This window comes from Microcebus murinus, chromosome 22, assembly GCF_040939455.1.
Source record: "Microcebus murinus isolate Inina chromosome 22, M.murinus_Inina_mat1.0, whole genome shotgun sequence".
In the NCBI taxonomy this organism is placed as follows: domain Eukaryota; kingdom Metazoa; phylum Chordata; class Mammalia; order Primates; family Cheirogaleidae; genus Microcebus; species Microcebus murinus.
Genome location: NC_134125.1, coordinates 8,207,834 through 8,227,584, shown reverse-complemented (window position 1 = coordinate 8,227,584; position 19,751 = coordinate 8,207,834). Strand labels below are relative to the sequence as shown.

Below are 19,751 nucleotides of genomic sequence, written 5' to 3'. Positions count from 1 at the left end.
AACTTCTTTTTTTTTTTTTTTTTTTTTTTTGAGACAGAGTCTCGCTTTGTTGCCCAGGCTAGAGTGAGTGCCGTGGCATCAGCCTTGCTCACAGCAACCTCAAACTCCTGGCTCAAGCAATCCTCCTGCCTCAGCCTCCCAAGTAGCTGGGACTACAGGCATTCGCCACCATGCCCGGCTAATTTTTTCTATATATATTAGTTGGCCAATTAATTTCTTTCTATTTATAGTAGAGACGGGGTCTCGCTCTTGCTCAGGCTGGTTTCGAACTCCTGACCTCGAGCAATCCGCCCGCCTCGGCCTCCCAGAGAGCTAGGATTACAGGCGTGAGCCACCGCGCCCGGCCTGAACTTCTTTATTAGGATAATCCTTTTGCAAGTCTGCACTCTTTCAGCGCCTCATTGAAACCCTCACAAAGATTTCAATCACCCTGATTCCGAGATGAAAACTCCAAAGACTGTTTCATCTCAGAAGCAAGGACAGAACTGCTGGGGCTGTGCTGGCTGGCTTCCCTGAGGCTCTTGGTGAATGATGTCAAGGTTCAAAGGGTCAGCATTACTTCCCCCCGAAAAGCCCCCAGTGATGGCATGACCCAGTGTGTGCCCAACAGCAGAGCCCACGGCTGCACCACCCGCAGCGGCTGCCATCTGGGCCATCAGGCTTGGCTGCCGGGGCACAGCAGCAGGGAAGCCAACTGCAGATGGTGGGGTTGGTGCTGGCCTAGACACAGTTCTCATCTGAGGTGCCCAGCTGGCTGGGGGGCCCATTCAGGAGGTTCAGCTACAGCGTCCACGCAGTATCACAGGTGGTGCTCAGCGGTGTAGCCTCTAGAAGCTTGAAACTCTAGAACAGCTTTATTGAGGTATAATTCACACACCAGACAATTCACCCATTTAAAGTGTACCAGGCCTGGCGCGGTGGCTCACACCTGTAACCCTAGCACTCTGGGAGGCCGAGGCGGGTGGATTGCTCCAGGTCAGGAGTTCGAAACCAGCCCGAGCAAGAGCGAGACCCCGTTTCTACTATAGATAGAAAGAAATTAATTGGCCAACTAATATATAGAGAAAAAAAAGTTAGCCGGGCATGGTGGTGCATGCCTGTAGTCCCAGCTACTCGGGAGGCTGAGGCAGGAGGATTGCTTGAGCCCGGGAGTTGGAGGTTGCTGTGAGCTACGCTGACGCCACGGCACTCACTCTAGCCTGGGCAACAAAGCGAGACTCTGTCTCAAAACAAAACAAAAATAAATAAATAAATAAATAAATAAAATAAAGTATACCATACAACGATTTTTTAGTGTAGTCACAGAATTGTGCAATCATCACCACAATCTAATTCTGGAACATTCTCTTCTGTGGTAGATATTTAAAAAAAATAATTCTAGAACATTTTTGTCATCTCCAAAAGAAACTCTGTACCCATTAACATTTATGCTTGGCCAGGCGCAGTGGCTCAGGTCCATAATCCTAGCACTATGGGAGGCCGAGGCAGGCGGATCGTTTGAGTTCAGGAGTTCGAGGTCAGCCTGAGCAAGAGTGAGCTCCTGTCCCTACCAAAAATAGAAAAAATTAGCCGGGCATGGTGGCGCTTGTTTGTAGTCCCAGCTACTCCAGCGGCTGAGGCATACGGATCGCTTGAGCCCAGGAGTTTGAGGTTGCTGTGAGCTAGGCTGACGCCACAGCACTCTAGCTGGGACAACAGAGTAAGGCTCTGTCTCAAACAAAACAAAACAAAAAATAGTCATGCTCTATGCCTATCCCTCTATCTCTGTGCCTGGCCTGGCAACCACCCATCTGCTCCCTGTCTCCATGGATTTGCCTGTTCAGACATTTCATATGAATAGAACCATACAACATGGAAACTTTTTTTTAATTTTTAGAGATGAGGTCTCAGTATGTTGCCCAGGCTGGTCTTGAACTCTTGGCCTCAAGTGATCCTCCTACCTCAGTTTCCCAAAGTGCTGGGATTACAGGCGTGTGTGCCACCACACCCAGCTAACATGGAGACTTTTGTGACTAGCTTCTTTCACTTGATGATCTGAAATCCCAGCACTTTGGGAGGGCGAAGCAGGTAGATTGCTTGAGGCTAGGAGTCTGAGACCAGCCGAGGCATGATGTTTTCAAGGTTCATCCATGTTGTAGCACTTATCAGTACCTCATTTCTTTTTACTGTTGAATAATATTTCACTATATGGAGATATCATATTTCAATTATCCATTCATCAATTGATAGACATTTGGGTATGTTATGAGCTGAGTTATATCACCCCAAAATTCAGATGTTGAAGTCCTAGCCCCCAATGCCTCAGAATGTGACTATATTTGGACATAGAGTCTTCAAAGAGGTAATTAAGTAAAATGAGGTGATTAGGATGGGCCCTGATCCAATATGACTGGTGTACTCTAGGAAGACCATGGGAAGACAAAGGGAGAAGGTAGCCACCTGCAAGCCAAGGAGAGAGGTCTCAAAAAAAATCAAACCAAATGATACCTTGACCTTGGACTTCTAGCCTCCATAACTGTGAGGAAAAACTTTTTCTAACAGTCGGTGGTACTTTGTTGTGATAACTCTAGCAAACAAATAGAGGGTTGCTTCCACCTTTTAGCTATTATGACTAATGCTGTTCTGATCAATTGTATATAAGGTTTTGTTATGGATGTACGCTTTGATTTCTCTAGGAGAAATGGCTTCTCTAGAAGAATTCCACTCCTTGGTAGAATTTCCATACACCCAAGTTACCACCACATGGACCAAGAAATAGAACATTTCCAGCACCAGAATGTTCCTTGGTATAGGTCCCTTCCCCATCTGTCCAGCCCTACAGAGTAACAAATTTTCTGGCCTTTACATTTAAGAATAGTTTTGGAACATCATCTAAATAGAACAATACAGTATATACTTTTTTGTGTCTGACATCTCCTTCTTTTTAAATTTTTTTGAAATAGGGTCTCTGTCGTCCCAGCTAGAGTGCAGTGAAATCATCATAGTTCACTGCAGTCTCAAACTCCTGGGTTCAAGTGATCCTCCTGCCTGAGCCTCCTGGGTAGTTGAGACTACAGGCATGCACCACCATGCCTGGCTAATTTTTTCTAGTTTTTGTAGAGATAGGGTCTCACTTGTTGCTCAGGCTGGTCTTGAACTACTGTCCTCAACTGATCCTCCTGCCTCAGTGTCCCAGAGTGTTAGGATTATAGACATAAGCCACCACGTAGGGCTTGTGTCTGACTTCTTTCATGCAATACTTTGAATGTTATATTCACCCATGTTGTTGCATATAGCCTTATTTCATTCCTTTTCATTGCTGTATACTATTCCAAATAAATTGGGACTATATCACAATTTATTATCCCATTCTACTGTGTTTTTTTTTGTGTGTGTTTTTATTTTGAGACAGAGTATCACTCTGTTGCCTGGGCTGGAGTGCCATGGCATCAGCCTAGTACACAGCAACCTCGAACTCCTGAGCTCAAGCAATCCTTCTGTCTCAGCCTCCCAAGTAGCTGGGACTACAAGCAAGCGCCACCATGCTCGGCTAATTTTTTTCTATATATTTTTAGTTGTCCAGCTAATTTCGTTCTATTTTTTTGGTAGAGATGGGGTCTCACTCTTGCTCAGGCTGGCCTCAAGCTCTTGAGCTCAAATGATCATCCCGCCTCGGCCACTCAGAGTGCTAGGATTACAGGCCTGAGCCACGGCGCCCAACCCCTATTCTACTGTTGATGATCATTTGATTTGTTTCCAGTTTCAGCCAAGTATGAATATTCTTGTTCTTTGTTAGATATGTTTGTTTCTGCTAGGTGTACACCTAAGAGTGGAATTGCTGGCTGAGCTTTAGAATATGGCTTTATTTAGCTTTTGGTTATTAAAAGTTCCAGCCATCCATGTGTACGTACGTATCTCTAGCTCGCATGAGTTATTAATCCTTAGCCTTCGCTTTTTTTTCAACTAGACTTTTAATTTCTACCTAAAAGTTTTGGGGTTCCATCTTCTTTTATTTCTCAGTGACCCAGGGTGTAACTCAGGCACTCACGCCTTAGACAGCCATCTCGTGATTACTCAGAGGGGCTTAGATAATTGACAATGTGGGAAGGGGAAGTAGGACCTCTACCAGGGCATAAGAGGAAAGATAGCTATTAGGGAGGCAAAGGACAATGTCTGCCATGGAAGGACATGTACCACACACCCTTATATTCCTGATGGACTTAGCTCTTTCAGAGTAGGCTTTAAATATCCATTTTTTTTTTTTTTTGCACATAGTCACAAGTATATTCATCTATTACTAGAGAAATATTTTGTAAAACCAGTGCTGAAAGCCAGTTTCCTAACGCAGGTGCCAGGCCCTGAACATTCTGAACATCCTCAGGCCCTAAAATGTTTATATTAGTTTGTCAGTTTTGAAGCAGGGAGCTAGAGGTGTTGCCAACTATTGTTGGAGAAGAGGAAGGATGAGGGAGGTGTGTGTGTGTGTGTGTGTATGTGTCTGCCTGGTGTGGTGGTGTTTGAGCAGGAAGAGGCTCAAAACCCCAGGTGACATCCGGGGACTCATGCATATTCATGAGCAGGACTGGGATTGGCTGGGAGGCCCCAGAGCATGCTGGGACATTTTCCAGGCTTCGGGGTTGCTGGGCAGAGTTCTCAGGAGCTGCCTCGCTCCGGCAACTTCATCTCTCAGACGCCTGCGCAGACCCTTTCTGTGTCTAGGGGAGGAGACTTCGTAGGGTCCTTTGCATCGTCATCTGATTTTCCGAGAAAGCCCTCAGTTGCCTCCCCTATGCCGCCTAAGAAAGTACTTCCCGGTTTCCCAGGGGGAAAGACCTTCATGCTAAATTAGTATTTTTCAGAAAGTGGTTTGAGGACTGGCACCCACTTTGCAGCTACCGCATAAACATTTCTATGGTGCCATCCCAGAATATTCATTTTAGAAGTTACAGGGTGATTTCTGTGCTCAGTGAAGTTGGACAACCCCTGGCTTAAATGATCACTTAAAGGGAAATTAGGCCGGGCGCAGTGGCTCACGCCTGTAATCCTAGAACTCTGGGAGGCCGAGGCAGGCGGATTGGATTGCTTGAGGTCAGGAGTTCGAAACCAGCCTGAGCAAGACCCATCTCTTGTATAAATAGAAAGAAATTAATTGGCCAACTAATATATATATAAATTAGCCGGACACGGTGGCTCATGCCTGTAGTCCCAGCCACTCGGGAGGCTGAGGCAGTAGGATCGCTTGAACCCAGGAGTTTCAGGTTGCTGTGAGCGAGGCTGATGCCATGGAGCTCACTCTAGCCTGGGCAACTAAGCGAGACTCTGTCTCAAGAAAAAAAAAAGGGAAATTAATAGTAGACACATTCTTGAGACTATGTCAAGCCCCACCCATCTGCTCCTATCAAATTAAATATCTTACAGTTCTACCCATCCACTCCTCCCTCTGCCAGGACTTCACAAACACTGTTTCTTTCTGCCAAAACCTGACTTCCCTTAGCCTTCAAGACTTGCCTTTTTTTTTTTTTTTTTTTTTTTTTTGAGATAGAGTCTCGTTTTGTTGCCCAGGCTAGAGTGAGTGCCATGGCGTCAGCCTAGCTCACAGCAACCTCAAACTCCTGGGCTCAAGCAATCTCCAGCCTCAGCCTCCATCCAGAGTAGCTGGGATTACAGGCATGCGCCACCATGCCTGGCTAATCTTTTTATATATATTAGTTGGTCAATTAATTTCTTTCTATTTATAGTAGAGACAGGGGTCTCCCTCTTGCTCAGGCTGGTTTCGAACTCCTGGCCTCGAGCAATCTGTCCACCTCAGCCTCCCAGAGTGACCTTGGCCTCCCAGAGTGCTAGGATTACAGGTGTGAGCCACCTCGCTGGGCCCAGACTTGCCTTTGATTTCACATATTCTAAGAAGCTTTCCCCGAACTCTGGGTAAGCTGCCCCTCCTCTGGCCCCCATTGCCTCCTGTTAGTGTCCAATCTGAGGCCTTAGAAAGTTACCGTATTATTCCCTGGGTATGTGCCCAGGAAGTGTTGACTAAAGGGAAAAGTTTATGTATTATCATTAGTGCTTTTTGTGCCCATTTAAAACATCTTTGCTGGCCGGACACAGTGGCTCATGCCTGTAATCCTAGCTCTCTGGGAGGCCCAAGCAGGAGGATTGCTCAAGGTCAGAAGTTCGAAAACAGCCTGAGCAAGAGCGAGACCTCATCTCTACTATAAATAGAAAGAAATTAATTGGCCAATTAATATATATAGAAAAAATTAGCCAGGTATGGTGGTGCATGCTTGTAGTCCCAGCTACTTGGGAGGCTGAAGCAGCAGGATTGCTTGAGCCCAGGAGTTTGAGGTTGCTGTGAGGGAGGCTGACACCATGGCACTCACTCTAGCCCGGGCAACAAAGCGAGACTCTGTCTCAAAAAATAAATAAATAAATAACAGAAAAGAAGAGTGATTACAAATTAGAGAGAGAAGACTAACAACTTGAAAAAAATGGCCAAAGGACATGAGCAAACTAATCAAAGAAAAAGAAATACAAACTGGTCTTTAACAGATGACAATACACTAAATATCATTTATAACCAGAGAAACGTGAATAAGAATTATACAGAAATATTTTTCACTATGAAATTATCAAAGATCCCAAAATTTGAGTGCACATTGTATTGGCAAGAGAAACTGGCATTTTTACATGCTGGTGGTGAGAGGGCAAATTCGTACAAACTTATCAAAGTGCAATTAGAGAATATTTATCCAAATAGCAGGCAGGTGAAAAAGCAACTTACAAATCAAATGAATAACATGAAAACATTTGTGGAAATTTTAAAGGAAACAAAACAATATCACATATTGTTTATAGAAATATATATATAATAAAAATATTAAAACATGGATGAAAGAATACTCTGGGAACAAAATAGCAGTTATCTCTGGAAAGGCAGGGAGGTTGGGAGAAGAAATGTGTATGTAATATGAGTCCATCTATACTTGCCAAATGTTAAAATTGTTAAATCCATGTGATATGTACATAATACACGGGTGATATTCTCTTTAGTTTTACAGATCTTGAAATGTTACATAATTTTTAAAAGCAAAAACACTAGCTTATAGAGAGATAATTAATAGGGTGATGGAAATATTTTGAAATTGGATTATTGTAATGGTTGCACAATCATTAAATTATGCGCTTAAAAAGTGCAATTTTCAGCTTGCCTGTAAATTTTGTGGCATGTAAATTATACCTCAATAAAGTTGACTATGAAATTATAAAAACATAGCTTACAAAAGTATCATATTTGCTACACTTTAAACAAGAATAACAAAATTTGATGAATCCTTTCTGGTTTGGCCTGGGCTTTTTGGTATTCATATGCCACCTGGTGGACAGCATTGGAAGTGCTGGTGAGAAAGCCACTGCACAGAAAGGATTGTGTTGTTAAGGGGCCTCCACCAAGGATAGAATACAGCGGTGTGATCATAGCTCACTGCAATCTCACACTCCTGGGCTCAAGCAATCCTTCTGCCTCAGCCTCCCAAGTAGCTGGAACTACAGGCAAACACCACCAGGCCTGGCTTATCTTATTTTTCTATTATTTGTACAGACAAAATATAGGTATAGGTCTCCCTCTTGCTCAGGCTGGTCTCGAATTCCTGACCTCAAGCAATCCTCCTGCCTCGACCTCCCAGAGTGCTAGGATTATAGGCATGGCTATTTTATTATCCTAATTTTACAAATGCAGAAACTGAGGCTCAGAGATGTTCCTTCATCTGCTTAGGATCACAGAGTTTATAAATGTCAGAACCTGGATTTAAAGTTGATTCTGTTTGATTTCAGAGCCAGAGTTGCTGTTTATTCCACTGTCAAAAGTGCAGGAAATCAACCATGAAAACTGTGCAATAAGTCATTGTCCTGTTTAGCATTAGGCGTTGGAACAAGTCCATCAAGACAGAAAAGAAAAACAAAGAAAAACTAGAAGAGTCACACCCATATCACCACACCCAAGCAATAGGGTCCTTCTCCCTGTGTCCCCAGCTTCTCAGGTACAATGCACCCATGTGCCTCACTGCCCTTTAGGGAGAGGGTTTCGCACCAGAGCAAATCTGTCACCAAATGAAGGGTGTCCTCCCATGCTCTAAGTTGAGAAAATGAAACCACCATTTCATGAACACCTGCTGTATGGTGAAAACTTTTCCATGACGTCATCTCTAAGAGTTCCAGCTTCTGAATTGTACAGCACAAATGGGCTTTGGGCTCCCTTGGTGGTCACCTTCTTTGTTACCTGAAGTAACTCAGGCTTGCCAAAAGGTGTGGAAACTGCCTCCCAGGGGCAGGTAAGGACAGGCCCACCCGGGGCTGGGTCATGCTTCAGTCTTAGGCTCTGAGCACAAGTCACAGGAATGAGAAAAGAAAAAGGCCAATTCATCCTACTTGGATGGGAAACAGGCTTTCAGAGTGAAGGAAAATACATCCCACTAAGGATAGTGACCTAAAAATCTAGGGGCCTCTGTTAGGTAGGTCCAGATCATATCATGGCCTTACCAAGTTCAGAAAGCTGGGTGGCAAGCCTGTCGGCATTCCTCTGGAGACAGGCCAACAAAAGTAACCTATGAACATAGGTGAGCAACCACAGCCCTAGCCAGCAGCCTCATATGTGCCCCTGCTGAAGGTGCTGTATTTTTCCATTCCTGGGAAATTCTTGAAACTCAGGTGACTCAGCATCTCTTTTACTTACACCAAAGGTGTACCCCATGTCTCTTCCTCCTCTCCTCTAAGCCCAACCTCAGCCAGCTGATATCTGGGTACACCATCTCAGAGTGATGCTGGGGTCAGCTTGCCTGATGCTTTTACCCTTCATTCTTGCTGGTTAGCATGATGTTGGGGGCATGGAGTTCTCCCTGGGGTAGGGTTGCCAGATTTAGCAAATAAAAGTACAAATAACCCAGTTAAATTTGAACTTTGGATAAACAATGAATAATATATAAGTATGTCCCAAGGCTTGTGTTGTATTTTGCCTTATAACTTTATTCTGGGAGTATTTAAATGCTTTCCATTAACCTGGAGCAGGGGTCAGCAAACTTTTTCTGTAAAGAGCCAGATAGTAAATATTTTCAGCTGTGATGGTATCCATTGCAACTACTCAACTCTGCTATTGTAGCATGAAAGCCATAGACAATTCAAAAATGCACGGGGATGGCTGTTTTCTATGCAATTTTATTTACAGACACTGACATTTGAATTTTAAATAATTTTCGCATCATGAAATATTCTTCTTCTGATTTTTTCATGCATTTAAAAATGTAAACACTATTCCTAGCTCACAGGCTATACAAAAACAGGTGGTATGGGCTATTTGGCCTATGGATTCTAGTTTGCCCGCCTCTGAGCTAGGCCAGAAAGTTTGTTTCCTTATTCATATACATATATAGATGTAGATATAGACATATCTCTATCTCTATCTATCTATCTATCTATCTATCTATATTTTTTTTTTTTAGTAGAGACAGGGTCTCACTGTTGCTGACGCTGGTCTTGGACTCCTAAGCTCAAGCAATCCTCCTGCCTCAGTGTCCCAGAGTGCTAGGATTACAGGTGTGAGCCACCTCACCCAGCCATCAGAAAGTTTGATTCTTGGCTTATGCCTGTAATCCTAGCACTTTGCTGAGTCTGAGTTGGGAGGATCGCTTAGAGGCCAGGAGTTAAAGGCCAGCCTGAGTAGGAGTGAGACCCCCATCTCTACAAAAAATAGAAAAACTAGGTGGTGCACACCTGTAGTCCCAGATACTGAGGAAGGAGGATCCCTTGAGCCCAGGAGTTTGGGGTTGCAATGAGCTGTGATGATGCCACTGCACTCTAGTCTGGGCAACAGAGTGAGACCCTGTCTTTAAAAAAAAAAAAAAAAAAAGAAAAAGTTCAATTCTCAAACTTTCTCCTGAATCAGAATCATGCTTTGGGAATTGTTGATCTAGAAAATCACTTCTTTCTAACCCCAACCTCTGTATTTGGGGCATTTTAAAGCCTCCTAGGCCCTAGAAATGATTTTTAACAAGGATCACAGACCCTATCTTCAGTGGAAAACCTCCAGTTCTCAACAGGAATTTCTCTGTGCACTTGATACTGGAATTTTCTTTTTTTAGCTAGCCAAGGGACAGAGTTCAGAGTTTCTAGTCCATATGGTTTTAAAAATATAGCTCTCCTCCATTATTAAAAATGATGCATTTTAAAATAAATATTTTATTTTGGGATAATTTTAGATTTATAGAGAAGTTGAAAAGAGGGTCAAGTTTTTATATATCTCTCACCCAGTTTCCCTTAATGTTAACTTATCTCATTACCATGGTATATTCCTCAAAATGAAGACACCAACATTGGCACAATGCTTGCTATTAACTAAACTCTAAACTTTATTTGAATTTTACCAGTTTTTCCACTAATGCCCTTAAGTAGATTGGCCTCTAAGTTCTATCATCAAGCAATGAGGAAGCTTAACATTTGTGTCCTTTCAAACATCTCTTTAGGTAGCTGACACCTGTCTATCTTTGTCAGCCAGATGGTTAACCGTCCACATTATTTTATCATGTCATACACATTCTTCTGTAACCTGCTTTATAAACTCAGTATGTCATGGGTATCTTCCCATATCCATAAATGATGTTCTACTTCTTTAATTTTTTTTTATGTGTTTTTTTTTTTTTTTTTTGAGACAGAGTCTCACTTTATTGCCCAGGCTAGAGTTGAGTGCCGTGGCATCAGCCTAGTCCACAGCAACCTCAAACTCCTGGGCTTAAGCAATCCTCCTGCCTCAGCCTCCCGAGTAGCTGGGACTACAGGCATGCGCCATCATGCCTGGCTAATTTTTTGTATATATATTTTTAGTTAGTCAATTACTTTCTTTCTATTTTTAGTAGAGACGGGGTCTCGCTCAGGCTGGTTTCGAACTCCTGATCTCGAGCAATCCGCCTGCCTCGGCCTCCCAGAGTGCTAGGATTACAGGCGTGAGCCACTGCGCCTGGCCTTTTTCTATATATTTTTAGTTGGCTGATTAATTTCTTTCTATATTTAGTAGCGATGAGGATCTCACTCTTGCTCAGGCTGGTTTCAAAATCCTGACCTTGAGGGATACTCCCGCCTCGGCCTCCCAGAGTGCTAGGATTACAGGTGTGAGCCACTGCGCCCGGCTGGAAACAACCTTAATTTTATATTTTTCTGCACTCTGCTGATGACAGCGTTGGAATAAATTATTAAATCAAAAGGTTTGACGTGCTTACCTTTTTTGTGTGCCATTTTTATAAACATACATTTTAAAACTTTTAAAATATTGAAAAGTGTGATGATGTTCATTGTAAAGAAATCAGACAGTTCAGATGTGTATAGAGTAAAAAGTGAAAACACATTTGACTTTCATACACATTTACCTCCTTAAGAGGTAACTACTGGTAATAGTTTTTGGTGTAGTTGCTAAGAGTGTGGCTTTGGGAGTCAGACCACCAAAAATTTCACCACAGATTACTTTGTGATCTTGGGCAAATGATCTAACATCTTTGTTTTTTTGTTTGTTTTTTGAGACAGAGTCTAACTCTGTTGCCTGGACTACAGTGCTGTCACATCAGCCTAACTTACAGCAACCTCAAACTCCTGGGCTCAAGTGATCCTCCTGCCTCAGCCTCCCGAGTAGCTGGGACTACATGCATGTGCCACAATGCCAAACTAATTATATGTGTATATATATATATATATATATATATATTAGTTGTAGAGACAGGGTCTCGCTCTTGCTCAGGCTGGTCATGAACTCCTGAGCTCAAAGGATCTGCCTGCCACCATGCTCAGCCATGACCTAACACCTTTATGCTTCAAAATTCTCATTTTAAAATGATGATTACAAGAGTACCTATTCTAGGCCAAGAGTGGTGGCTCACACCTGTTATCCTAGCACTCTGGGAGGCCGAGGCGGGAAGATTGCTCAAGGTCAGGAGTTGGAAACCAGCCTGAGCAAGAGCAAGACCCCATCTCTACTAAAATAAATTGAAAGATATTAATTGGACAACTAAAAATATATAGAAAAAATTAGCCAGGCATGGTGGCGCATGCCTGTACTCCCAGCTACTTGGGAGGCTGAGGCTGAAGGATCGCTCAAGCCAAAGAGTTTGAGGTTGCTGTGAGCTAGGCTGACACCACGGCACTCTAGCCTGGTCAACACAGTGAGACTCTGTCTCAAAAAAAAAAAAAAATTAGCTGGGCATGGTGGCGCATGCCTGTAGTCCCAGCCACTCGGGAGGCTGTGGCAGGAGAGAGACAAAAAAAAAAAAAAGGGTACCTATTTTATCAGTTTGTCAGAATGAAATGAGATGATGTATGTAGAAGAGCTTAGGACAGTTTCTAGACATAATAAATGATTATAAATGACCACTATTATTAGTCCCTATTTTCATTACAGTTTTTTTCTAGGTATGCATATTTAAAAATTTAATATCAATTGCTAACTTGTTCTTCTAGTGGATTCTGAAGACTTCTGATCTAGATCCCCTAACTAGTATTTCTCAAAGAGTGGAATCCAGATTGAATCAGAATCTCTGGGAGTATAACTCCAGGAAACTCATGGCTATCAAGTTCCCCAGGGATTTCAGATGTCCACTAGAGTTGGAGAATCATTTTTTTTGGACACTAAAAGGCCCAGCAAGGAAGGAGGGAACATCAGTAGTAAGGATGAACCCCAGCTGGTTAAGGCTGACACTGGGGACACTGCCCTGGGCCTGTAACAATGTAATGGAGGGGATAAGTGTTCTCGGAAAAAACTGGGTTTGAATCACAGCTATGTGGCCTTAGGTCATGACTCCACTGAGCCTTAATCACCTACTTGCCTCCTTCTCCCACTTAAAGTATTTAACAATTGTCACTTTCTCAGATAGGCTTTTCCTGATCACACTATTTATTATAAAATTGTCTCCATCTCTCACCCCCTCCCCCAAGTCCCTTCTTGATTTTTCTCAGTAGCATTTATCTCCATCTAAATAGTCTACTTTACTTACTGTTTGTCTTCCCCAGTACAAAAATGCTCTATTAAGGCTTTGTCTATTTTATTGAGTATCCTCCATGCCTGAAACAGAGCATACCAAATAAGCACTCGATAAGTTTTGTATGAATAAATCTATCAGTAAAAAGGAAGGTAATACTGTAATAGTACCTACCTCCTAGGGAGATATAGAGCTGTTATGAACATTAAATGGTAATACATTTAAAAACTATGCAACACAGTCTATGCAGGGCCCTAGGCACATACTGAATTCATCTAGGATGCTTCTTAGTTGGCTGAGCCTCAGGAGAGGGGTGGAGGGTTATTGAAATTTTGGGGTAGATTTTTACTGTTCCTTAGCCCCCTTACCCCTACTTTTCCCTGGGTCACCGTCCCCGAGGAGTTCCTGGTTCCTCAACAATTAATCATAGCCAAGTCTGACTGGTTTTTCAGGACAGAGGATAAATACGATAAACAGGAGTAGCCGAGCCCTAATTTTGACCTAGAACTTTCTCCCCTTCTCTCCTCACTTCCCAGTAGGTAACTGGGAAGGGATTTCAATCGCAACAGGCGCCTCCTCTTGCCAGCTTGATTCCATCTACGAAGCACAAGCACAACAGCTATGGAAGCAGCGACTGGGGAAAATACACCCTTTTCTGCGTAGCCGCGCTCAGATGCAGCCCCTGCGACTATCGCGATAGACTAAGCGAGATCGAAGCTGGCCCTTTAACAGTCCCTTCCCGGGGGCCTGCCCCGCGCGTGCGCACAGCGGTTCTGCGCTTGTCATCATGGCGACGCGGGGCCATGTGCAGGACCCTAACGACAGGCGCCTCCGGCCCATTTACGGTGAGTGCCTGCGGCCTGCTCAGTCGCCAGTCTGAGGCGCTGAGGGCTGCCGAGGCTGGGGCAAAGGCCCAAGAAGGGATCTGAGAGCCCGCGCACAGGACAGGCAGGCGCTGGGGGCGGGCCGCGCGGGCCACTAGGCCGCAGCCCCGGGCCTCGCGTAGGCGCCGGCCCTGCCTTCCTGAGCCCTGAGGTGGTAGCGGCGCGATTGGAGCAGCGGCTGGTCGGCCGAGCTGGCCCGACTGGCAGGCCCGGTAGCACGCGTAGACACTTGGGTTGCCCACAGGCTGCGCTGATAGGGCCGCTCGAAGGGAGACCGGAGATCTTCCCGCAGGTGGAAGCCGGCTCTGGCATAAGGGTGGGACATCCTACCTGAGGGAAAACTCTCCACCAGGGAGTTTTTATTTACGGGAATTGGGCCTAGGGGAGAGTTGTCTGACTAGGTGGGCTTCGGTGTACATGGAGGAACCGAGGTCCAGAGAGGGGAAGGGGGGCTGACGCAAGGTCACCCGGATCGAGTCAAGAGCAGGCCCAGGATTCCCAAGCTCCTAATCCAGAGCTGTTTGGTGGAGAAACAGCTGCTCTGGCACACGTGGGAGGCGGGGGGAGGGGGTCTTGGGCCCAAAATAGCGGTGTCAGAGGGGCAAGCGGGGCTGCTGGAATGCTTTTCCTTTCTGCAGCTTCTCTGTGGTTTTCTCTGCAGCTTTCTTTCCGCGTGCTGAGTAGATCCTTGTCGACACCGCTTACCTCAACCCGCAGGCTTTAAGACCTTGATGTCATTCTGCTAACCTGGTAGTGAAAAGCCACAGATTTGTGTTTGGGAGCAATGCTTTTTCAATAACGGAGATGTTCTGTAATTGGATAATGGTCCCTTTTGCATTTTCTTTCTTCTTAGATAGTTGTATGGTCTTGGTCTGTCTCAGTTAATGATGAGGAAGTTTCAAGGTCAGTGGTTTTTTTGCAAAAGTTGACCTCATGGTTATAGTGTGGACGATACTAAAGGAAGGCTTCTCAGGGCTGGGATCGTTTAGTTTTTTTTTGGGGGGGGTGTTCATGTTATGTTTCTGGCACAATCCGTCAGTTTTTATTTTATAATTTCTATGATATTTCATATCTCATCTGATTCTAGCAACACCACCACTGCGGCGAGATGGATAATAATAATATCTAAAGTCTGTAGACCACTATACACTGACATTGTCACTGTCTTTGGCCTTTTATATAGGTTATCTCACTTAATCTTCACACATTCTCATTTTTTTTCCAGGCCCCCCCTCCCCCCTTAAAACAGATGAAGAAATTGGGGCTTTATTGATGTGTAATTTGTCTAAGGCCACTCAGCTAGTATTGACTGGAGTTAGGATTTGAACCCCTGTGGGCTGTTCCAGGCTCACTCTCTTAACCATTATGCTAGACACCACCTCACTTTGAACTGAAGATTCTGATTTTCTTTTCCCTAGGGCTGCATATTCTCATGCCCTTGCCCTTAGTATATATTTTCAGAGGGCAGAGATGATATATACAAGGTGGTACGAAGTGGGTGATATAAGGTGAGAATTGAATCCAGGGTTTATAGTTTCACTAATTTCAGCTTTGCGTAGCAGCTGCCTGCAGACTTTTTTTTTTTTAACCAAAAAGACTTGCTTTCAAGAATAATTGGATTTTTAGGGTTGTTGCACAGTCATGTACCAAAAAAAAAATAAAAATTGGATTTTTATAATTGTTCTTGAGGACCAAAGAGAATTCCTTTGGTCTCATAGTCATTGCGAATGAGGAGTGTTTTGACTATCCGATAAGAAACACCATGTCCATTTTACATTGTTAAACATCAGGACATATTAACTGGGATATAATGTGTTCTCAAAACTGAAGTCAGAGTTATGTGGCTTTTGTTATAGCTACATGGGAAGAGGATTAGAGGCTTTCTTTAGGAATTCTAAGGCGATTAGTTTAAACTGGCAGGAATAGGAAAAGAATGCATACAGACTGTCCTTGAATTCAACACTTTTGACTTTTGAACTCCAGACTTTTATTATTTAAATACATTAGTACCCCTAAACAACTATTCTTCCTTAAATTCAGACATTCACTAGCTGACAAGTGAACAAACCACCACCAAATCTATGGTGGTGCTCAACCCCCAGCCAAAAGTTCAACAACTGTCAGCATTAATTAGTGCTTACTTGTGGGTTATTAGGTAGGTAAGATTATTGTGATCATAGGAAGCTGAAGGCCAGAGAGATTAATTTGCTAAGGGTTGTGGCTAGTAAGTTGTAGAACAGAGATTCTAAAACAGGCATTCTGAGTGGAGAACCCAGCCCTTTGTCAAAATCAGGTTCAGCAGTACCATTGAGTTGGTACTGCACAGTATTTGTACTAACTGCCAAGGTTTAAGGATTTTACAACTGTTGAAAACCTTGCCTGGGACCTCACCTCTTCCTGGATATTGTTGAGGGTAGACATGGACAGGACTATGAAGTGATTCATTGAGAAATCGTGGTGGGTTGAGATGTGGTGGATTGAAATTCTGCTTGTGTGTAGGGTTGGAATAGCTGTTCTGTGTATAGATTTGATGAGTTGAATCATCTTCACAGTACATCTTGCATTACTCATCATAAATTGATAAGTTTGAGTATGGCATTTTTAGTTTTTGAAAACCTCTACCCATGACTTTATTAGAACTCCTACTTTATTATTTATTCTCCTTTTGCAAAGAATGAATAATCTCTTTTGCTACATAGTTCTCAGCAGATTTTGCACTCTTGTGTAACTGGGTGAGCTTTGGTGTTTTCTTCTACCACTATTATTCATTTTAAAATGTTTTTAAGCCAGGCATGGTGGCACATGCCTGTAATACCAGCTACTCAGGAAGCTGAGGTGGGAGGATTGCTTGAGATCAGCGTGGGCAACATAGCAAGACCTCGTTCCCCCCTAAAGTTTTTAGAGATTATGAGGCAAGGAAGGAGAGGGATGAAAACACATAATAAATATTTGATTGTGTTTAAATAATTGGAAGTGGAAATGATAGTCAGATATGGCACTTAATAACTTTGTATAGGATATGGGAATTACTAGGTCAGCAATTGCAAAATAGGGAAGTATTCATAGTAGAAAAAATGCTTTTCTCTGAGAATGATGGAAAAAGAGAAAAAAGAAAAAGGTTTTTAAGAGGATATTTGATAAAGAGAAAGGAAGAAAAGAAAAAAAATGTTTCCATGGGCTTTAGAATACACACCCACACGGTCCTGTCTTACTAACTTGCAGTCTTGCACTAGCTTGAATCAGGGTATAGCATATTTCCCAGCTGTGTCTCTCCAATGGCAATCACTTGGTGAGTTAGGACATTTCCCTTGGGTGCCTTGCCAAACATAAGCTCAGTAATTATTCTGCTGTAGTTTGTTAATAAAAACTCTGAGATCCTCAATAAAAAGTTGGTATTTATTCTGACCTCCTGTTGGGTAGAGTTAGCTCTGGGAGTCTTGTCTTCCTGTTTTGCCCCAGGAGTGACAGGGTGTGAGTGAAGACTATCTTGTTTTTCTGTAGAGAAGTCACTTGGTACAACCTCTTCTCTTCTGTTCTGAAAATATGACTCTTTAAAAAGTCCTAGACATTCATTCATTCATTCATTCATTCATTCATTCATTCATTCATTCATTCATTCATTTATTTATTTATTTGAGACAGGGTCTCACTCTGTTTTCTGAGCTAGAGTGCAGTGGCGTCATCACAGTTCAATGCAACCTCAAACTCCTGGGCTCCAGTGATCCTCAGCCTCCCAAGTAGCTGGGACTACATGCAGGCGCGCACCACCACCACGCCTGGCTAATTTTTAAATTTTTTGTAGCTCCATTGCCCAGGCTAGTCTCGAATTCTTGGGCTCCAGCGATCCTCTCACCTCAGCCTCCCCAAAGTGCTAGGATTACAGGCATGAGCCACCACTCTCAGTTGACATTTAGGGTTTTTAAGTAAAGGACATTATGATTTAAAGATGGAACTATTGTTTTTTGTTTTTTTGTTTTTTTTTTCATTTATTTAGAAACAGAGTCTCTTTTGCCTGGGCTAGAGTGCCGTGGTGTCAGCCTAGCTCACAGCAACCTCAAACTCCTGGGCTCAAGAGATTCTCCTGCCTTAATCTCCTAAGTAGTTGGGGCTACAGGCATGCGCCACCATGCCTGGCTAATTTTTCTTTCTTTCTTTCTTTTCTTTTTTTTTTTTTTTTGAGACAGAGTCTCACTTTTGTTGCCCAGGCTAGAGTGAGTGCCATGGCGTCAGCCTAGCTTACAGCAACCTCAAACTCCTGGGTTCAAGCAATCCTTCTGCCTCAGCCTCCTGAGTAGCTGGGACTACAGGCATGTGCCACCATGCCCGGCTAATTTTTTTTTTTTTTGTATATATATTAGTTGGCCAATTAATTTCTTTCTATTTATAGTAGAGACGGGGTCTTGCTCTTGCTCAGGTTGGTTTCGAACTCCTGAACTCAAACGATCCGCCCACCTCAGCCTCCCAGAGAGCTAGGATTACAGGCGTGAGCCACCGCACCAGGCCTACTTCTTTTTTTAGTAGAGATGGTGTCTTGCTCTTGTTCAGGCTGGTCTCGAACTCCTGAGCTCAAATGATCTGCCCGCCTCGGCCTTCCAGAGTGCTAGGATTACAGGAATGAGCCACTGTGACTGGCCAGATGGAGCTATCTTGTATTTAGTGCTTTTCTAAATTGGAGCAATATCTTTAGTAATCTCTGAAGCTCTTGTAGGAAGTGGAAAGAGTACAGGTTATCACTTCAGGTGCTATGGAGACCTTCATGGCAGCTGCAAGAATGTAACTGAAAGGCTTTCCTTTTTATTTGCACTATTGATACCTTTCCTGCTGTCGGTATTCATCCCTAAGTATGATTAGACAAATAAATCCCAGTACTTCTTCTACAGGGCAAGTAGACCAGTAGGCCTACGTGTGTCAGGGCTCACTGCTGTCTGCATCTCTAAGGAAAGCAACTTCTGTTGGAAGTGTTACTCCAGGAGTGTGGTTTGTGCTTTCATTCATCAGATTTTGATAGTCTCTTGCCAATGATTCAACCTAATGTTTCCCAAAGTTCTTTTCTTTTCTTTTTTTTTTTTTCTTTTTTTTTTTTTTGGAGACAAAGTCTTACTCTGTTGCCCAGGCTAGAGTGCCGTGGCGTTAGCCTCGCTCACAGAAACTTCGAACTCATGGGCTCAGGAGGTTCTCCTTCCTCGGCCTCCCAAGTAGTTGGGACTACAGGCATGCACCACCATTTCCGGCTAATTTTTCTTTTTCTTTTCTTTTTTTTTCTTTTTTTTTTTTTTTTGAGACAGAGTCTGGCTCTGTTGCCCGGGCTAGAGTGCCGTGGCGTCAGCCTAGCTCACAGCAACCTCAAACTCCTGGGCTCAAGCAATCCTCCTGCCTCAGCCTCCCGAGTAGCTGGGACTACAGGCATGTATCGCCACGCCCCGCTAATTTTTCTTTTTTTCTTTTTTTTTTTTTTTTGTATATATTTTTAGTTGTCCAGCTGATTTCTATTTTTAGTAGAGACAGGGTCTCACTCTTGCTCAGGCTGGTTTCAAACTCCTGACCTTGAGTGATCTACCCACCTTGGCCTTCCAGAGTGCTAGGATTACAGGTGTGAGCCACTGCGCCCGGCCCCCTCAATATTTTTTGATAAAGGTAATTGATATTTTTCATTTTTATATAAATGCTATGTGAATGAAGCGTCAAAAGATAGCAAGATAGCTCTTTTTCTTTGCTCCCTGTCAACCAACTTGTATACCTTAAAGCTCCTTCAAAGATAGAAATTCTGGAGCTGCCATTGATAGCCTGACTCACAATATTTATGATTTCTCCACTGGGGTTCCCCATAGCTTGCCGACTTGGGCTTTCAGTGTTGTGATTTAAGATTACCAGGAAGAAACTTGAT

General features: G+C 43.4%; 1 protein-coding gene and 1 pseudogene across 1 annotated transcript in view; one reads left to right on the top strand and one right to left on the bottom strand.

The window, feature by feature from the left end:
* Positions 1-358: 358 nt before the first annotated feature.
* LOC109729848 (coiled-coil-helix-coiled-coil-helix domain-containing protein 2 pseudogene) lies at positions 359-13,772 on the bottom strand (annotated as a pseudogene).
* Positions 13,746-19,751, top strand: part of NAA25 (N-alpha-acetyltransferase 25, NatB auxiliary subunit) — a 65,415-nt gene continuing 59,409 nt past the window's right edge. The window contains exon 1 of the mRNA XM_075996569.1: positions 13,746-13,828. Coding sequence (XP_075852684.1) covers positions 13,771-13,828 — 58 coding nt within the window. The 5' untranslated portion in view covers positions 13,746-13,770. The remainder of the gene's footprint in view (positions 13,829-19,751) is intronic.